General features: G+C 41.9%; 1 protein-coding gene across 7 annotated transcripts in view; it reads left to right on the forward strand.

Moving 5' to 3' along the window:
* Positions 1-15278, forward strand: part of HERC3 (HECT and RLD domain containing E3 ubiquitin protein ligase 3) — a 192953-nt gene that overhangs the window by 106511 nt on the left and 71164 nt on the right. For 6 of the 7 annotated variants that reach the window (XM_069540670.1, XM_069540672.1, XM_069540671.1 and 3 more), the window contains 7 exons: positions 1051-1181; positions 1750-1910; positions 4311-4387; positions 7787-7911; positions 10094-10153; positions 13677-13788; positions 14202-14391. In XM_069540670.1, coding sequence (XP_069396771.1) covers positions 1051-1181; positions 1750-1910; positions 4311-4387; positions 7787-7911; positions 10094-10153; positions 13677-13788; positions 14202-14391 — 856 coding nt within the window. Of the gene's footprint in view, positions 1-1050; positions 1182-1749; positions 1911-4310; positions 4388-7786; positions 7912-10093; positions 10154-13676; positions 13789-14201; positions 15223-15278 lie in introns of all 7 variants that reach the window. The other variant, XR_009519485.2, reaches the window with a different exon arrangement.

Below are 15278 nucleotides of genomic sequence, written 5' to 3' on the forward strand. Positions count from 1 at the left end.
AAAGAAGGATTAAGAAGGATTAATCCTTCTTAAATAAAGAAGGATTCTAACTCAAAAAGAATCACTGTTAATATTTTGGTGTTTTCAAAGCAGAAATAGAGACACAGACATAAAGAACAAACGTATGGATACCAAGGGGGAAGACGGGGGTGGGATGAATTGGGAGCTTGGGATTGACAAATATGCACTATTGATACTATGTGTAAAATAGATAACTAATGAGAACCTACTGTGTAGCACAGGGAACTCTACCCAGTGCTCTGTGGTGACCTAAGTGAGAAGGAAATCCAAAAAAGAGGTGATATATGTATACGTATAGCTGATTGACTTTGCTGTATAGTATAAACAAACACAATATTGTAAAGCAACTATACTCCAATAAAAAAATATATATATTTTTGGTGTTAAAAAAATAGTTCAATGTATATATAACTTTCAAATATATATAGCAATCTTCTGTGTTCTTTTAAAACAAGCCATTTAAATATATGTAAAAAAGAACAATGTAATTAATGTTTTAAAATTATCTACCTATTTCTTTTGCTTCTAAAACAGTTACATCTAGAGAGAATGAAAAGGTATTTTCATGTCGAACAAATACTATTATAGATTCACTTTAATAAAATGCCTTAGCATTTGTTCAAGTACAGCTGCTAAAAAGATCTTACTTTCCAAGGAATCTGTGGAGCATTTAATTTTTTACATATAAATGATTGTGCAAAATCATCTCATTTCACCTGTTTTTTTCTTCTTTTTTTGTTTTCCTTCTTATTAACACATCGTTGTACTTTTAAACAACTTTCAGAATTTATAGATGGTACCCATTCCCTTGAGCAGTACTGTCTTTATTCCATAAAGGTGTAGTCTTAAGTTCTTTTAAAATTGTTTTTCCATTTAATCAATATTCCAAAGAAGTGATTTGGCTAAGTATCAAGCGAGCGTAGCGTTCTTATACAGACCGTTGTGATGTGAATTTTGTGTCCAGAGGCTAAAGGAGTGTACGCAAACTCAGAGACACAGTGCAGTCATGTGGTATTTGCTCCTTGTTAGAGTGGAGGTGTGTTTACCTTTGGTGCTGGTTCCTGTGGGCAACTTGGACATGATTCCATGAATGATGAGGTTAATCCAAGAAGAGTTCTGGAGCTGATGGGCAGTGAAGTCACTCAGATTGCCTGTGGCAGGTGAGTGGTCCTAAGAGCTTCCTCATAGATATTAAGACCCAGAAATGGATCGTGTCTTTGTAGTGATGGAGAATGTGGTTAGACCCAGCCACCATCCTTTTAAGAAATCTTAACTGCATGCACACCTGTGGTGAAAGTTTGGCGAGAGTCCGATCTGAGCAGGGTGTGGCGAGGAAGGGTTTTAGAGAAGCAGAGCCACCTGGGGCCAGTAGGCTTCCTGGGGTAAAGAATAGCACGATGTGTGGGAGACGTGAAGAAAGGAAAGTGAGAGAGCCTCAAAGAATGTCTTGGAAATTTTGCTGGTCCCCCCCCCGCCTCTTCCCACTCATCCCAGATGCAGCAGGCCTTCAGCTCTTTCCAAGAAGTCTTGCCATCATCCCGATGACCTAGATTATCAGGGAAAGATGGTGTTACGAAGAGCCAGCGCTGCAAAAAAACAGGCGCATGTGAACACAAGGGGCAGCCCTAGGATGTGCAGTGCTCACACGTGGAAGTAAAAAGTCAGAGTGTGTATTAACCCGTATCAGAAGGGATGCTGATGCGTTAATTTACATTATTTTCCCCCCAGACAACACACCCTAGCCTTTGTGCCTTCTTCTGGACTCATCTATGCATTTGGTTGTGGAGAAAGAGGTCAGTTAGGAACTGGACACACTTGTAATGTCAAGTGCCCGTCTCCTGTGAAAGGTTGCTGGGCCGCCCATAGCGGCCAGCTTTCAGCCAGAGCTGGTAAGAGTGATTTTTTTATTAGAATTTAATGGTCTTTTAAATGCTAAAAACAATTGTTTATAGAACACGTATTTATTTTTTACCTTGAGGTCTTGTGGAAGGAATGAATGTGAGATATTTTCTTTGAACGTCAATCAGCAAGTATTTGAGTACTCACTATGCGTGAGGCTCTGTAGTTGAGATCCTAGAGAATAAAGCAAAACACGTCCTTTCGGCCCTAAGGACTTTGATGGTGCCATATACATTTTATTGTTGCTGATAATTGAGTGCTTAACTGAGTTCTGTAACCATGCTGAGCCCTGAAAACAACCTTAAGAACCTAGTGGTCATTATCCCCATGTTGGAGATGAGGAAACTGAGTCTTAAGGAGGTTAAGTAACTTGCCCAAGATGATACAGATTCGGGGAACAGGATTTAAAACCAGGTCTGCCTCATTCTGAAGCCTGTGTTCTTTTTTTTTTTTTTTTTTTTTTGCGATACACGGGCCTCTCACCGTTGCGGCCTCTCCCACTGCAGAGCACAGGCTCCGGACGCGCAGGCTCAGCGGCCATGGCTCACGGGCCCAGCCGTTCTGCAGCATGTGGGATCTTCCCAGACCGGGTCACGAACCCGTGTCCCCTGCATCGCCAGGCGGACTCCCAACCACTGCACCACCAGGGAAGCCCTGTGTTGTTTTTTTTAATTTTTAAAAATGTTATACAGTTTTTAAAGATTACACTCCATTTACAGGTATTACAAAATACTGGCTATATTCCTGGTGTTTTACAACACATCCTTGTAGCCTATCTTATACCCAGTAGTTTGTACCTCCCCTGCCCTAATCCTATATTGCCCACCCTAGTTCGAACGAACCACTAGTTCGTTCTCTATATCTGTGTCTTAAAGCCTGTGCTCTTAACGCTTGTACTGTGTTACCTTTCCTTTATGATTGCTATTTTGGTCAAAACATGACATGATTTCTTTTCATGCCATTTTTTCCTTCTCTTAAAAAATAGTGGAATTTTGTTTCATTTCAAAATAGTTCCATTTCATTAGAAATCAAAATAAGGCAGTCACTCAGTAAGAGTGACTTGAAATAATAAATCCAGAAGCTTAAATGCAGCTGGAGAGTCATTAGAAAGAAGTGTGATTTAATAATTAATTAATTCTGATTTTGAAGGCTATAAAATGACACACTTCTGGCTTGATCAGAATTTTATTTTAACAGTAACAGTCGTAAGTTCCCTGCTGGATTATAAGAAACTTACGTACAGGGATGGAGTCTTTTCCTCTTTATAAACCCGGCATATAGCACAGGGCCTGGCACAAACCTCTCACTGAATAAATATTTATGAAAGGAACACATGAGCATCTAAAAATGTAGTGGAACTTAAAATGTAAACTAAACAAGATTTTGTTTAGGTGATGTTACCCAAAGTGAAAGAATGGCTTGGTGTCCTCTTCTGAATCATTTGTAAATTTCTTCTTCTCTAAGGCATGGTACGCGTGTTAGGAATGCATATATTTAAGAAATACGCCAATGTAAAAAACTCAAACGTTGTATAGGTTAATTTGAAACCACAAAGTTTTTGAAGTTTAATTACCGCATAACTTATGTGATCGTAAGTCTGTGCTTGGATGTTTGCCAAAGTAGGTACATTTCAATTTGTCATGTAAATGCTGTGGTTTTAGGAACCTTCATGGTAATGTGGGAGCACAGAGGAAGGCGTCAAGGAGTATTCCGGTTAGAGGAAGTCTGAGCTGTGTCTTAAAGGATGATTTGGAGTTAGCCAGGTAGAGGATTGTGAGTGGGTGGGCAGTGGTGAGTACCGTGGAATCGCACATTCCAGGGGCACCTTTCCAGTTATGCTCTAGGAGGCGCCATTCATGGAGAATACGGTGTGCACTGGGGGAGGCAGAGGAAGAGGCGTGGAGGTACGAGGTAGTGTGGTGCGCTAGAAATAAAAGCAAGGTGGTGGTAGGGGTGTGTCAGCACGGGCGCAGTATGATGGGAGGCAGAGCTGGGGTAGGATGTGGAGGTCCTCCGGAGGGGCTGCAGACCGCCACCCTCAGGGGCCGCATGATTTCTTAGCAGACGTTATGGTTTATGGTAGTGACTCTTTTAAACTTCAGGGCAGTGGCATGACAGACTTAGAACGAAAAACAGAAACGAGGTCAGGACAAGCTGGCAGTGGGAGGGAGGCAGGGAGGGTTAGAGTGGAAGATACAGTCTTATATGTTTAGTTTTAACTGAAGTAGAAACGGTCCTGGGAAGAGAGCCGGGGGAGGAGGTTTCTTACTTCTCGGACAGAATTAAATGGATAGGAAACCGTTCTGAAGCACATTTTGGAATATTAGAAAAGGGGATCAAGGAAAAACGTTAATTGTTGAAAACTATGCTCTTGAAAATTTTTTTGACAGATCGCTTTAAATATCATATTGTTAAGCAGATCTTCTCTGGAGGAGACCAGACTTTTGTACTTTGCTCCAAATATGAGGTAAACTTTTCTTTTGACTATTACTTTGGGGGTGGAATAATGGTGAACCAATATTTATTTTAATAAATAATTACATGAGAGCAACGTTACTCTTTGTTTCTATCCATTTTATTATATTAAAATAAGCCAACTAAACCTTGAGGTCATCTCCATTTTGCTTCCTTGAGGTGCCAATAATTTTCTTGGTATTTTAATCACAGAGTTCTAATTTATAATTGAACATTATTTATTTATATCTGGATTTGTCCCAAAAGAGAGTTAAGGAGACCTTAGAGAGTTCGTACTTACTTTGGGATTATTTGACTTTCCATTCTTTGCTTCCCTGTTAAGTAGCCACAAATGCTGGGTGTTTGAGAGCTCTCTGGGTTGGTTGATGTGATCAAGCCTACACGAAGTATAAGATGCCACGGTATTCAGCTCTCCTTTGTTATTTATCATCTGCTCGTAGCACCACGCTAAAATTTCCCTCAGGTTGTCTCCTGCATCACTGTGGTGGGTAAGTCAGGAAGAATGACATTCTTTCAGGACTGAAGGTTGTGGAGAACGTGGGCCAGGTATCTGTGACAGGGCTTTAATTCACCCCCCTCTCTGGACGAGAAATGTCAGTCTGAAATCAGCACAGATTTGTTTCCTGCTTTCCACCCCCTGCCCTGCTCTCAGGCTTCCTCTCCTCTCTCCCTCCCTACCCCTCTCCTTCCCTGTCCACCTTGCTTTTATCCAACAAGCACTTAGGGAGGACCAGCGGTCTGTAGTGCATGGATCCTTATCTTTCGCTGGAGGAGCAGGGAAGGGCCCTTGGTGATGACAAAGGAATCAGAATAGGTTGGAAAGAAAATGAGGGTCTGTGGACACAAGGGGCCTTGTCGCTGCTGGAAACTCTCCGCCTCTCTCTGATACTTCGCCAACTTTCAATACGCGATGTTCTTGCCTTCTAGTCGGTATCATTCTGTGACTTTGGTATTAAAGGTTGTGGTGGAGTCTGAGGCTGCAGGTTGGACAGCTGAAACTGACAGTTAGCTCTTTTCCAGGTCAGGATCCTGGAGAAAGTTCTGTTGAGTGCAGCCATCTGGGGTGATTTGGAACTGTTGCTTTAGACCTATCTTAGGACCAGCTTCAGTGCTTCACAGAGAAACCTTGAGAAAAGCTGAGACTATTCTTTGTTCCTTTAAGATGCTAATAGAGCGAAATATGAAAAGCCCTGAATCTCTGCAGGATAACTTTGTGTCCACAAGTAGTAGAGTTTGAAGTATTCATTTCCCTATGAAACTGGCTTGATTAACCAACTTCAATTTTCCTGTGAAATTCAACATAAAACTTTGTTTCATTTCTTTTGTAAATATGGTATCTGATATTCGTACTTGGCTTTTAAATTTACTGTAATTAACACTGTTGGGACTGGAGAACAAAACGTTGATGAGAAGGAAGTGGAAGTAGCATATTGTTGGAGAAATTAAATTTTCCAGGTTAAATTTTAAACAGCTGCAAGAGTTGTATGCATTAAAAATGTAAGATAACAAAGAAAAAAGAAACTAAAAATAGAATATGACTTAGAAAAGTATTGTTTGTTTGCTTGATTTTGAAGTATAATTAACCTACGACACTATTTTAGTTCCTGGTACACAGCCTAGTGATTTGATATTTCTATAATTTCAAAATGGTCGCCACAAGAAGTCTAGTTACCATCTGTCACCATACAAAGATATTACATAATTATTGACGAAGACCTAGGAGTCTTAAAAAGATGCTGATGTCTCTAGAGATTCTGATTTAACTGGTCTAGAGTGTGACTTGACTGTTGGGATTTTTGAAAGCTCTGGTGATCCAAAGTGCAGCCACGGTTGGGAAACACCGACCTAGACCAATTTTTTCTTTTGGGGCTGTATGTAATTCGAAGGTATGGAAAATCGACACTTTTTCTTGAGTCTTTGTGTGATTCTGAGGTTGCACTGCATCCAAGGCATCTGTGGTTTATTGGACTTGCAATGAAGACTGACAGAATAGTTCTATGTTTATATTTTATTGTAAGTATGTGCTAGTGTCTGTGTTCAGCTACCCCTTTGAATGGGGGAAGTAATTAAAATTTACATGACGACAGTGGGTTGCAAGACCATGGTGGAGAGGCAGTCTTGTTTGTGTGTTCTCAAGTGTCTGCTCTGTCTTATAGGTTTTCTCTGTGTAATCCAAGATGCCTTTTGTTCTCTCAATAGATGTCTGTGGTCATTTTCGTAAAATAATGATCAAGAACAGATGATCATAAACTTTGACGAGCGTCTCTGATTTGTTACATGCCCTTCTCCTTTCCCCTTATAATGATATCTAAACTCATAACTCTGAGAAGATAACCAAGAAAATTTACTCAGAAACTTGTGTTTTTATGTGCAGGTGCAAAGGAGAAAAAGTGATCATCTGGTTCATACTTTCATATTACTTTTTTCCTCCTTTATAGTGACAAGAACAGGAGGCATAAAGCACTCCCAACTTCTTCTTAGTTCTAAATCAACAACAGGATGGGGGGAAACTGAGGTGAAAAAGAGCCATTTTAGGAAATAGAAGTGCTTATATTAGTATTATTTTTTCATCTCACTGAAGAAAGGACGTGCAGTACAGTGCTGGGCAGCATTTGGGATTTTCAAGGCCATGATTGACATGTCCTTTTTGTTACCTTTCTTATAAGTTTATAGCTCTATACTCTGAGCAAGGCATTAAGAGGCATTAAGTTTTCAAGGATGGTTTGCGATACAGATTGTCACTGACTCTGACTTTTTATAATACATTTTGTTGGAGTTCGGTCAACAGCTGTGGCAAATGATTAGTAATGTGTAAGCCTTGATGTTACGGTGAGTCACAGCAGAGCGGGAAAGAAGCCTGAAGAAGTCACATTGGTTTGGTTTCTCTGGGGAGTGTGCTCAAGGGCCATCCCAACTTCAGAGCTCCCCGTGGGACTGGCTGAGGTCTCTGTTACACTGAGCCGCAGTTCAGCGTCTCCTTCGGCCCAGTCCTGCCTCCTCCATCCCTAAGGAAATGTGGTTCTAAAGCCACCCCCGCCCCTGAACAGAAATCTCAGGCTCAGAGTCTGTTTCCCAGAGGAATCTTATAGGTTTAAATCCTGCCGGAGGCAAGGGGACTGGGTCCTCGTACCATGCCCCCACCTGCCGCTGGGTGGGAAAGGACCGAAGCTCTAGCCCAGGGCAGCACAGCTGGGAGCCCTCAGGAGTGCACACTCTCGGCAGCTGGGGGAGTGAGCGCCTCCATTCTGAAGGGTGGGAGGATCTGGCAGTGCACCCCAGCTCCTGTATGTAAGTGCAACCCAAAGTGGGGAATATACGGGGAGAGGGAGATGAGGAAAGATCCATGCTGTTACATGGTTTCTCTTTTTTATTGTTATATTTAATCCTTCAGAATTCTTCTCCGGCCGTCGACTTCAGGATGATGAACCAAGCACATTACACCAGTTTAATCAATGATGAAACCATAGCAGTTTGGAGACAGAAACTCTCAGAACACAACAATGCAAATACAATCAAGTATGTGGTTGCATGTTTTCATGTTGTTTCAGAGTGTGTGGGAACTTCCTAGCTTAGTGATTTTTTTCCCTACTTCCAGATTCAGGTTGTGAATATAAATGGAGTTTTACATTTCAGGGAAGCATTTTTTGGGCACATGTTTATTCAGGATTCGGTACCCTTAGACCCGGATAACGTCATAGGTTGTTCCCCCGTTTTCTCACAGAACGTGTTCCTCAGCCTCCCTTGTTTGGATCTCAGTCCTGACCGATGAAGGCCTGAGCTGGCATTTCTGCTAAGAAAACTCAGTGTTATTGTTTAACTCCAAGACTTTCTTCATATGCATATTGCAAAGCGCATCCCAAATCTAAGCTTATTTTACCTAATCTGAGTAATTTAGCATTTTCACATTCAGAATGATCAGTTGAGATAGTAATTCGGTGTCCAGTAGAGAAAAAAGTACAGTTAAAGGACTGAGGCCTTTCAGCAAGATTATTTCATTCTTAAAAGAGAATTTATGTATGTATTTATTTTTACATTTTTACACATTTTATTGGCTTTCCTCAGCATTTCCATTTTTCTGCAGAGTCTAATTCTTGGGAATGAATGAATCAGGCTGAATATTAGGTGGTGACGGTTCCCAGAAATGTGTATAAAGCATCTTGCTTTATGATAGAGATCGCAGTGGAGCAAATGCCCAGGGCCCTAAACTTTGGGTACACCAGGTGGCAGCTTTTTTTTTTTTTTGCTGTACATGGGCCTCTCACTGTTGTGGCCTCTCCCGTTGCAGAGCACAGGCTCCGGACGTGCAGGCTCAGCGGCCATGGCTCACGGGCCCAGCCGCTCCGCGGCGTGTGGGATCTTCCCGGACCTGGGCACGAACCCGTTTTCCCCTGCATCGGCAGGCGGACTCTCAACCACTGTGCCACCAGGGAAGCCCCAGGTGGCACCTTTTTGAGTGGAGGATTATTGGGAATGCCCTAGAGCACCTCCATGGCGGTCCTCCGAATCCCTCTAACTTTGGGCGGTTCTGCTGGGTCGCTCAGGCTGGAAGGTGGCAGGGAAGGGGCTGGGGAACGAGACTCACGGTGGGAGGGGTGGGGGGACTGAGACCTCCTTGGCTGGGACCTTGACACTTCACTAATTCTTAGTTTTCTTTTTTTTTTTTTTAAGATGTTGGGGGTAAGAGTTTTAATTAATTAATTTATTTATTTTTGCTGTGTTGGGTCTTCGTTTCTGTGAGAGGGCTTTCTCTAGTTGAGGCGAGCAGGGGCCACTCTTCATCGGTGTGCGGGCCTCTCACTATCACGGCCTCTCTTGTCGCAGAGCACAGGCTCCGGACGCCCAGGCTCAGTAGCTGTGGCTCACTGGCCCAGTTGCTCCGCGGCATGTGGGATCCTCCCAGACCAGGGCTCGAACCCGTGTCCCCTGCACTGGCAGGCAGATTCTCAACCGCTGTGCCACCAGGGAAGCCCTAATTCTTAGTTTTCTTATTTACAAGAGGACAGGATGCAAGAAATGGTCTCTAAAGATCTTTCCTGACCTGGATTCTCTGATTAATAGAAGTTGCTGTGATCCCCTCCTCAACCGTATATTTTATTCCTTCCCTTTTCCTTATATTAAATAAGAGAGTCCGGGGTTCCTGCCTGCGGTTTCACCCTGGGTCCTCAGAAACTAGCGGTTTCCTCAGACATTATGTAATCTAGGTAATAGGAATAAACACTTATTTCACTTATTTTTAGTTTCTTTCTCAGATGGGTAACAAAGTAGAAGGAAGTACTTGTTTGGTTATTAATTCACAAAGATACTTTCTGTGTTTGGTAAATAACAGCTCAGCTTCTCTTTTTTTGGTTTTATTTTGTGTTCACTTTTGGAGGTGAGGTGGGGAGTGTCTTAGATGATTGGTGGGAAAAGAATGTTCAAGATCATTATTATTAGGCCCAAGAGTTTTCTTTTGGTAGCTTTGATACCGTCTTTTTATTTTACTTTAACGTGACTTAAGGAAAACTTAAGCTCTTGTCCATTTTGAGACATAACACAATGTTTCTCTCAAGCAATGTACATTTTCCAAGGCTTCACCTGGGTAAGAAAAAGCGGCTATTAGTGAAACCCTGGAATAGAGGACTAACCCTGTTGTTTAATGCTCAAACAACCATTTATTTGTAATTATTAAAGGCTTCCCTCCCTTTTTCTTCCTGAGCAGCGGTGTCATTCAGATATTATCTTCTGCAGCCTGTTGGAATGGAAGTTTTCTTGAGAAAAAGTAAGTGATTTAGAGTCTTTAAAAAAAAAAAAAAAAAACCCACATGTGATGCAAATACTCAGCAAAGGCCGTGAAAGACTTCTGTTCTCTTTGATGGTGGTTGGCCTCAATTCAGTGGATAAGCCAATGATTTGCACAGAAATTGGAACGCCCAATGATGATGAGGGAGAGGACCTCAGGAAGAGCTATGCTGATTCATGCCTGGTTGGCAGAGAAGCAGGTTACCAAAGAGAGACACGGCATCTCAGAAAGGGTTGGTGTAGTCAAAAGTAAGATTTTTCAGGGTATTCCAAAATGTTAGTCGTATTTATTCTTAAATTCTTAATTCTTTAAATAATCTCCTTGGGGCTTCCCTGGTGGCGCAGTGGTTGAGAGTCCGCCTGCCGATGCAGGGGACACGGGTTCGTGCCCCGGTCCAGGAAGATCCCACATGCCACGGAGCGGCTGGGCCCGTGAGCCATGGCCGCTGAGCCTGCGCGTCCGGAGCCTGTGCTCTGCAACGGGAGAGGCCACAGCAGTGAGAGGCCCGCATCCCGCAAAAAAAAAAAAAAAAAAATCTCCTTGGTTTCTTTGGTTTGCTTTCCCATAGTTTTTTCTTTTCTCAGAAAGAGTGAATTTAGGGAAAAAGTTCCAAAGACGCTTCAGGGACTCCTTGGGCTCAGGGCCAGCCCAGCCTACCAGGAAATTACATTTGGCCTGAACTCCCAGGTTGTAAATAATGTTTCTTTGCTAGGCCTTATCCCTTCTGCAAATATCCCCCTCAGGAACTTGCTGCAGCAGAAGGGTCTTGTCATAGGTTTTGATCGTTGGTGATCCCAAGTCCTGACCATCTTTCTATCCTTTTCCTGCCAGTAACAATGCTAATGAAATCCCACGAAGACTTAGACTTCAGTTTGTGTGTGAATCTCACGTCCCACTCCATCCCTGCCCCAAATTCTGTCCCTAACTGGGTTGCAAGTGATTGCTTCAAAAACTCTGTTCAGTTACAGTTAAAGATTGCAAAGTCATTTACTTGTATCATTAGGACAACTGAAATGAGCTCATCCAGTTCATTTCAGAGTCAATACTTAGGCTTTCCCTCCAGGGAAAAATATTCTGTATTGTGCTAATGTTGGTCTTTTAGAATAGTGGTTCTCAACCAGGCTCATTTGCTTCCCAGGGGACGTTCAGCAATCTCTACTGACATTTTTTGGTTGTTAACAGTGGTGGAGATTATACTACTGGCATCTAGTGGGCAAAGGCCAGAGATGCTGCCAAGTATCTCACAGTTCCACCCACCCAGAAAAGAATTATCTGACCCCAAAAATCGATAGTCCCAAGGTTGAGAAATCTTATTCTAGAAGGACAGCTTTTATGAAAGTTGGGGATGGCTCTTGGCCGGATTTCTTAGGCTATCCATCCTTAGTATCACGGATTCTGTAGATTTGTGGGTAAAACCTTTATTTTTTTATTACTATTATTATTTTTTGCAGTATCCGGGCCTCTCAACGTTGTGGCCTCTCCCGTTGCGGAGCACAGGCTCTGGACGCTCAGCGGCCATGGCTCACGGGCCCAGCCGCCCCGCGGCATGCGGGATCTTCCCGGACCGGGACACGAACCCGTGTCCCCTGCAGGCGGACTCTCAACCACTGCGCCACCAGGGAAGCCCATAAATCTTTTTTTTTTAAATGGACTTCGGTGCTATTTCTGGAGTTCTCCTCCTGCTTTATGTAAACTACATCGTAGTAAACCAGTGAAGGTGAAGATCCAGTTTAACAAAGCATAAATACATGTAGATAAAATATTTTGTTTTTTCTTAACAGCATAGCAGAAGATACTTCTAAGCATATGGAAGGTTACATATGGGACATTGGAATTAATTTCTATGTTTTGGGCAAATTTATTTTTAGAACGACAGTAACAAAAGATCCAACAAACAATGCCTAAGTAGCTCTTGTTTGACCACTTAGATTCCAATACATATAATTATGTTTTTTTTCAAATGTTAGAAACTCAACTTATTTTTTGTAGATTAAAACAATGATGTCAGATGGTATTAAAACTATCTGAATGTGTCTGTTACGCATAAACAGAAGGCTGTTTTGCAAATAGATAGTTCTTTTGTAGTTAGCAGATGTGGTATGTTCAAGAGTGGGAATTTAAAAGAGACATTCTCCAAATCTCTAAAAAACTAAGACTTTATTTAAGGTTAGAAAAATGATTAGTTGCTAGGAGGTTAAAAACAGTAGCAGTGAAATTAGTCCTTGAGTGAATGTAATTGTATCCCTTGTGTTAACTGAGTGAGGCATTAACTTTGCATTTATTGTAGATCTGAGTTTTTAAAAAATACTTGCTTTAAACTTGGCATTTGTTGATGAGTGGGCCAGTTTGCACAAGGGATGTTTTTTTGCACGTAGGCATAGCATCTATGTCTAGTTCAATGTACCACAATGACAGAAAGAGTCAAAAATACAAAAGTAAATCAGGAAAAGAACACTGTGCATATAAATTTTAAGACAGCCTCAAATTGAAATGATGATCCTTGTACTTTGACTTGAAGGAAAAAAGACTTGAAAAAAAATTTTTTTTAATTAATTTATTTTTGTCTGCGTTGGGTCTTCGTTGCTGCACACGGGCTTTCTCTAGTTGTGGAGAGCAGGGGCTACTCCTCACAGTGGTGCGCGGGCTTCTCACTGTGGTGGCTTCTCTTGTTGTGGAGCATGGGCTCTAGGTGCACAGGCTTCAGTAGTTGTGGCTCACGGGCTCAGTAGTTGTGGCTCGCAGACTTCAGAGCGCAGGCTCAGTAGTTGTGGCGCACGGGCTTAGTTGCTCCACGGCACGTGGCATCTTCCCGGACCAGGGCTCGAACCCGTGTCCCCTGCATTGGCAGGCGGATTCTTAACCACTGCGCCACCAGGGAAACCCAAGACTTTAAAATTTTAAGATCATCTTGAAAGAAGCGATTCTAGAGAGATTTATTCTGTCAGGTTTCCCCAGAGTTAATGTTTTTGTGCATCTGGTCTGCCAGGTCAAATTTAGATCTGACCATCTGATCAGTATGTAGAGTACATATTTTGTTGACAGCTTTGTAATTCCTACCTATCAGAGTGTTTGTTTTGTTTTTCTTTTATTACTTTTTTTTTTTTTTCTCCGTACGCGGGCCTCTCACTGTTGTGGCCTCTCCCGTTGCGGAGCACAGGCTCCGGACGCGCAGGCTCAGCGGCCATGGCTCATGGGCCCAGCTGCTCCGCGGCATGTGGGATCTTCCCGGACCGGGGCACAAACCCGTGTTCCCTGCATCGGCAGGCGGACTCTCAACCACTGCGCCACCAGGGAAGCCCCTATTACATATTTTTTTAAAATAATTTTTATTGGAGTATAGTTGCTTTACGGTGTTGTGTTAGTTTCTACTGTACAGCAAGATGAATCAACTTTATATATACATATATCCCCTCCGTTTTGGATTTCCTTCCCATTTAGGTCACCACAGTGCATTAAGTAGAGTTCCCTGTGCTATACATATTTTTTGTTTTTGTTTGTTTAGAATTGATGAGCATTTTAAAACAAGTCCCAAAATCCCTGGGATTGACCTGAACTCAACTAGAGTGTTGTTTGAGAAGTTAATGAACTCTCAGCACTCCATGATTCTAGAACAGGTATGGTTTTTTACTTTTACAAAGTGCATGCTTAAAAATGCATTTTTGCATTGAAGTAAGTTGACTTTCAAGAGAAAAAGAAAAAGGATGAAAAGGCAGAAATCTTGTATAAATCATAACTCTGTAAAATATTCACTTTGGGAATTTGACCTGCCTTGAACTTTCTCTCTGGCTTAAGTTTTTCTAAGGAAATGCTCCCCCAGAGTGTAAGGTCTGCATGGGCACAGATCTGTGGCTTTTCTTTTCACTGATGTATCCTGAGTGCCCAGACAAGTGCCTGGCTCATAGAGGGTCTTGAGTACATACTGAATGAATGAGAGTTGAGAGTCTCTCAAATAGTTTATGAATTTAGAGATCAGGTAACTAGATCTCAGATGTGTTTGAATTTCTCAATACTCTTTTCTCTCATGCAGATCTTAAATAGCTTTGAAAGTTGCCTGATTCCTCAGTTGTCAAGTTCACCACCAGATGTTGAAGCAATGAGAATCTACTTAATACTACCGGAGTTTCCCCTGCTCCAGGATTCTAAGTATTACATAACGTTGACTATTCCCCTGGCTATGGCCATTCTGCGGCTGGATACAAACCCCAGCAAAGTCTTAGGTGATTTGCTACACTGAATGCCAGAGGTTTTGTGCTTTTTATTTTATTCGTGTGACCGTTGGCTCCTGGTGGATTGACATTGAAGCATCAATTTGTTGCCATTTAATATCCTTAACACTTAAAACTTTTCTTTGTTTGCTGTTAATTTCTAATTTGCAGTTTGAACAAATCAAACCATTATTTAGGTTATTTGAAATGATTTACACCAAACTAATCTTGATGTTTACATATTCACAAAGTTAGATTATTAGACTTTATTTTTTTCTCCTCCTACACTTGCTAGTGGTTAATAGTGCCTCAGAATTAGTGTCCATCTGTTGTTTTTTCTCTTATACCTAATTTAGGGGGTGGGAGTGAAATGAACAGTTGTGGTGTGATACACAGGTCTCCAGAAAAGGAGAGGAAGGAAATGACCCAGTGGAGACTTACCAAATGTTTGTTTTGTTTTTCTTTTTTAGGACAGTTGAGTCCACACTGATTTTTGCAGGCTACGGACACTTTGCTGAGATAAGAACCTTCCGTTCCTCAGTGAATTGGAGAGTGTCTCTCATGGGAGTAGAGCCTGAGATGTTTTTATTAATCAAATGCAGAACGTCTGGCACCTGGCTTTTTCCTTTTATTTTATATTTTCCCGGTACCTTTTTTTTAGGTATATTCACTGCAGCTCAGTAACTTCTGAGTTCCATATGGAGTAGGATGTTCGAGTGTGGTCTCCCCATGAGCAAAGAGACCTGTGTGGCTCAGGATGGAATACTGGCTTTTCCATATTGCTTCCACCTTTTGTAGAAGGTGGAACCATTCTACAGATAATCATGAAAGCACCAGTAAGATGTTAGTCCTTAATTTTTTTAAGCTCAAAAGCCCTTCGGGGCGTATTGTCTCAGGTG

This window comes from Delphinus delphis, chromosome 5 (assembly GCF_949987515.2).
Source record: "Delphinus delphis chromosome 5, mDelDel1.2, whole genome shotgun sequence".
In the NCBI taxonomy this organism is placed as follows: domain Eukaryota; kingdom Metazoa; phylum Chordata; class Mammalia; order Artiodactyla; family Delphinidae; genus Delphinus; species Delphinus delphis.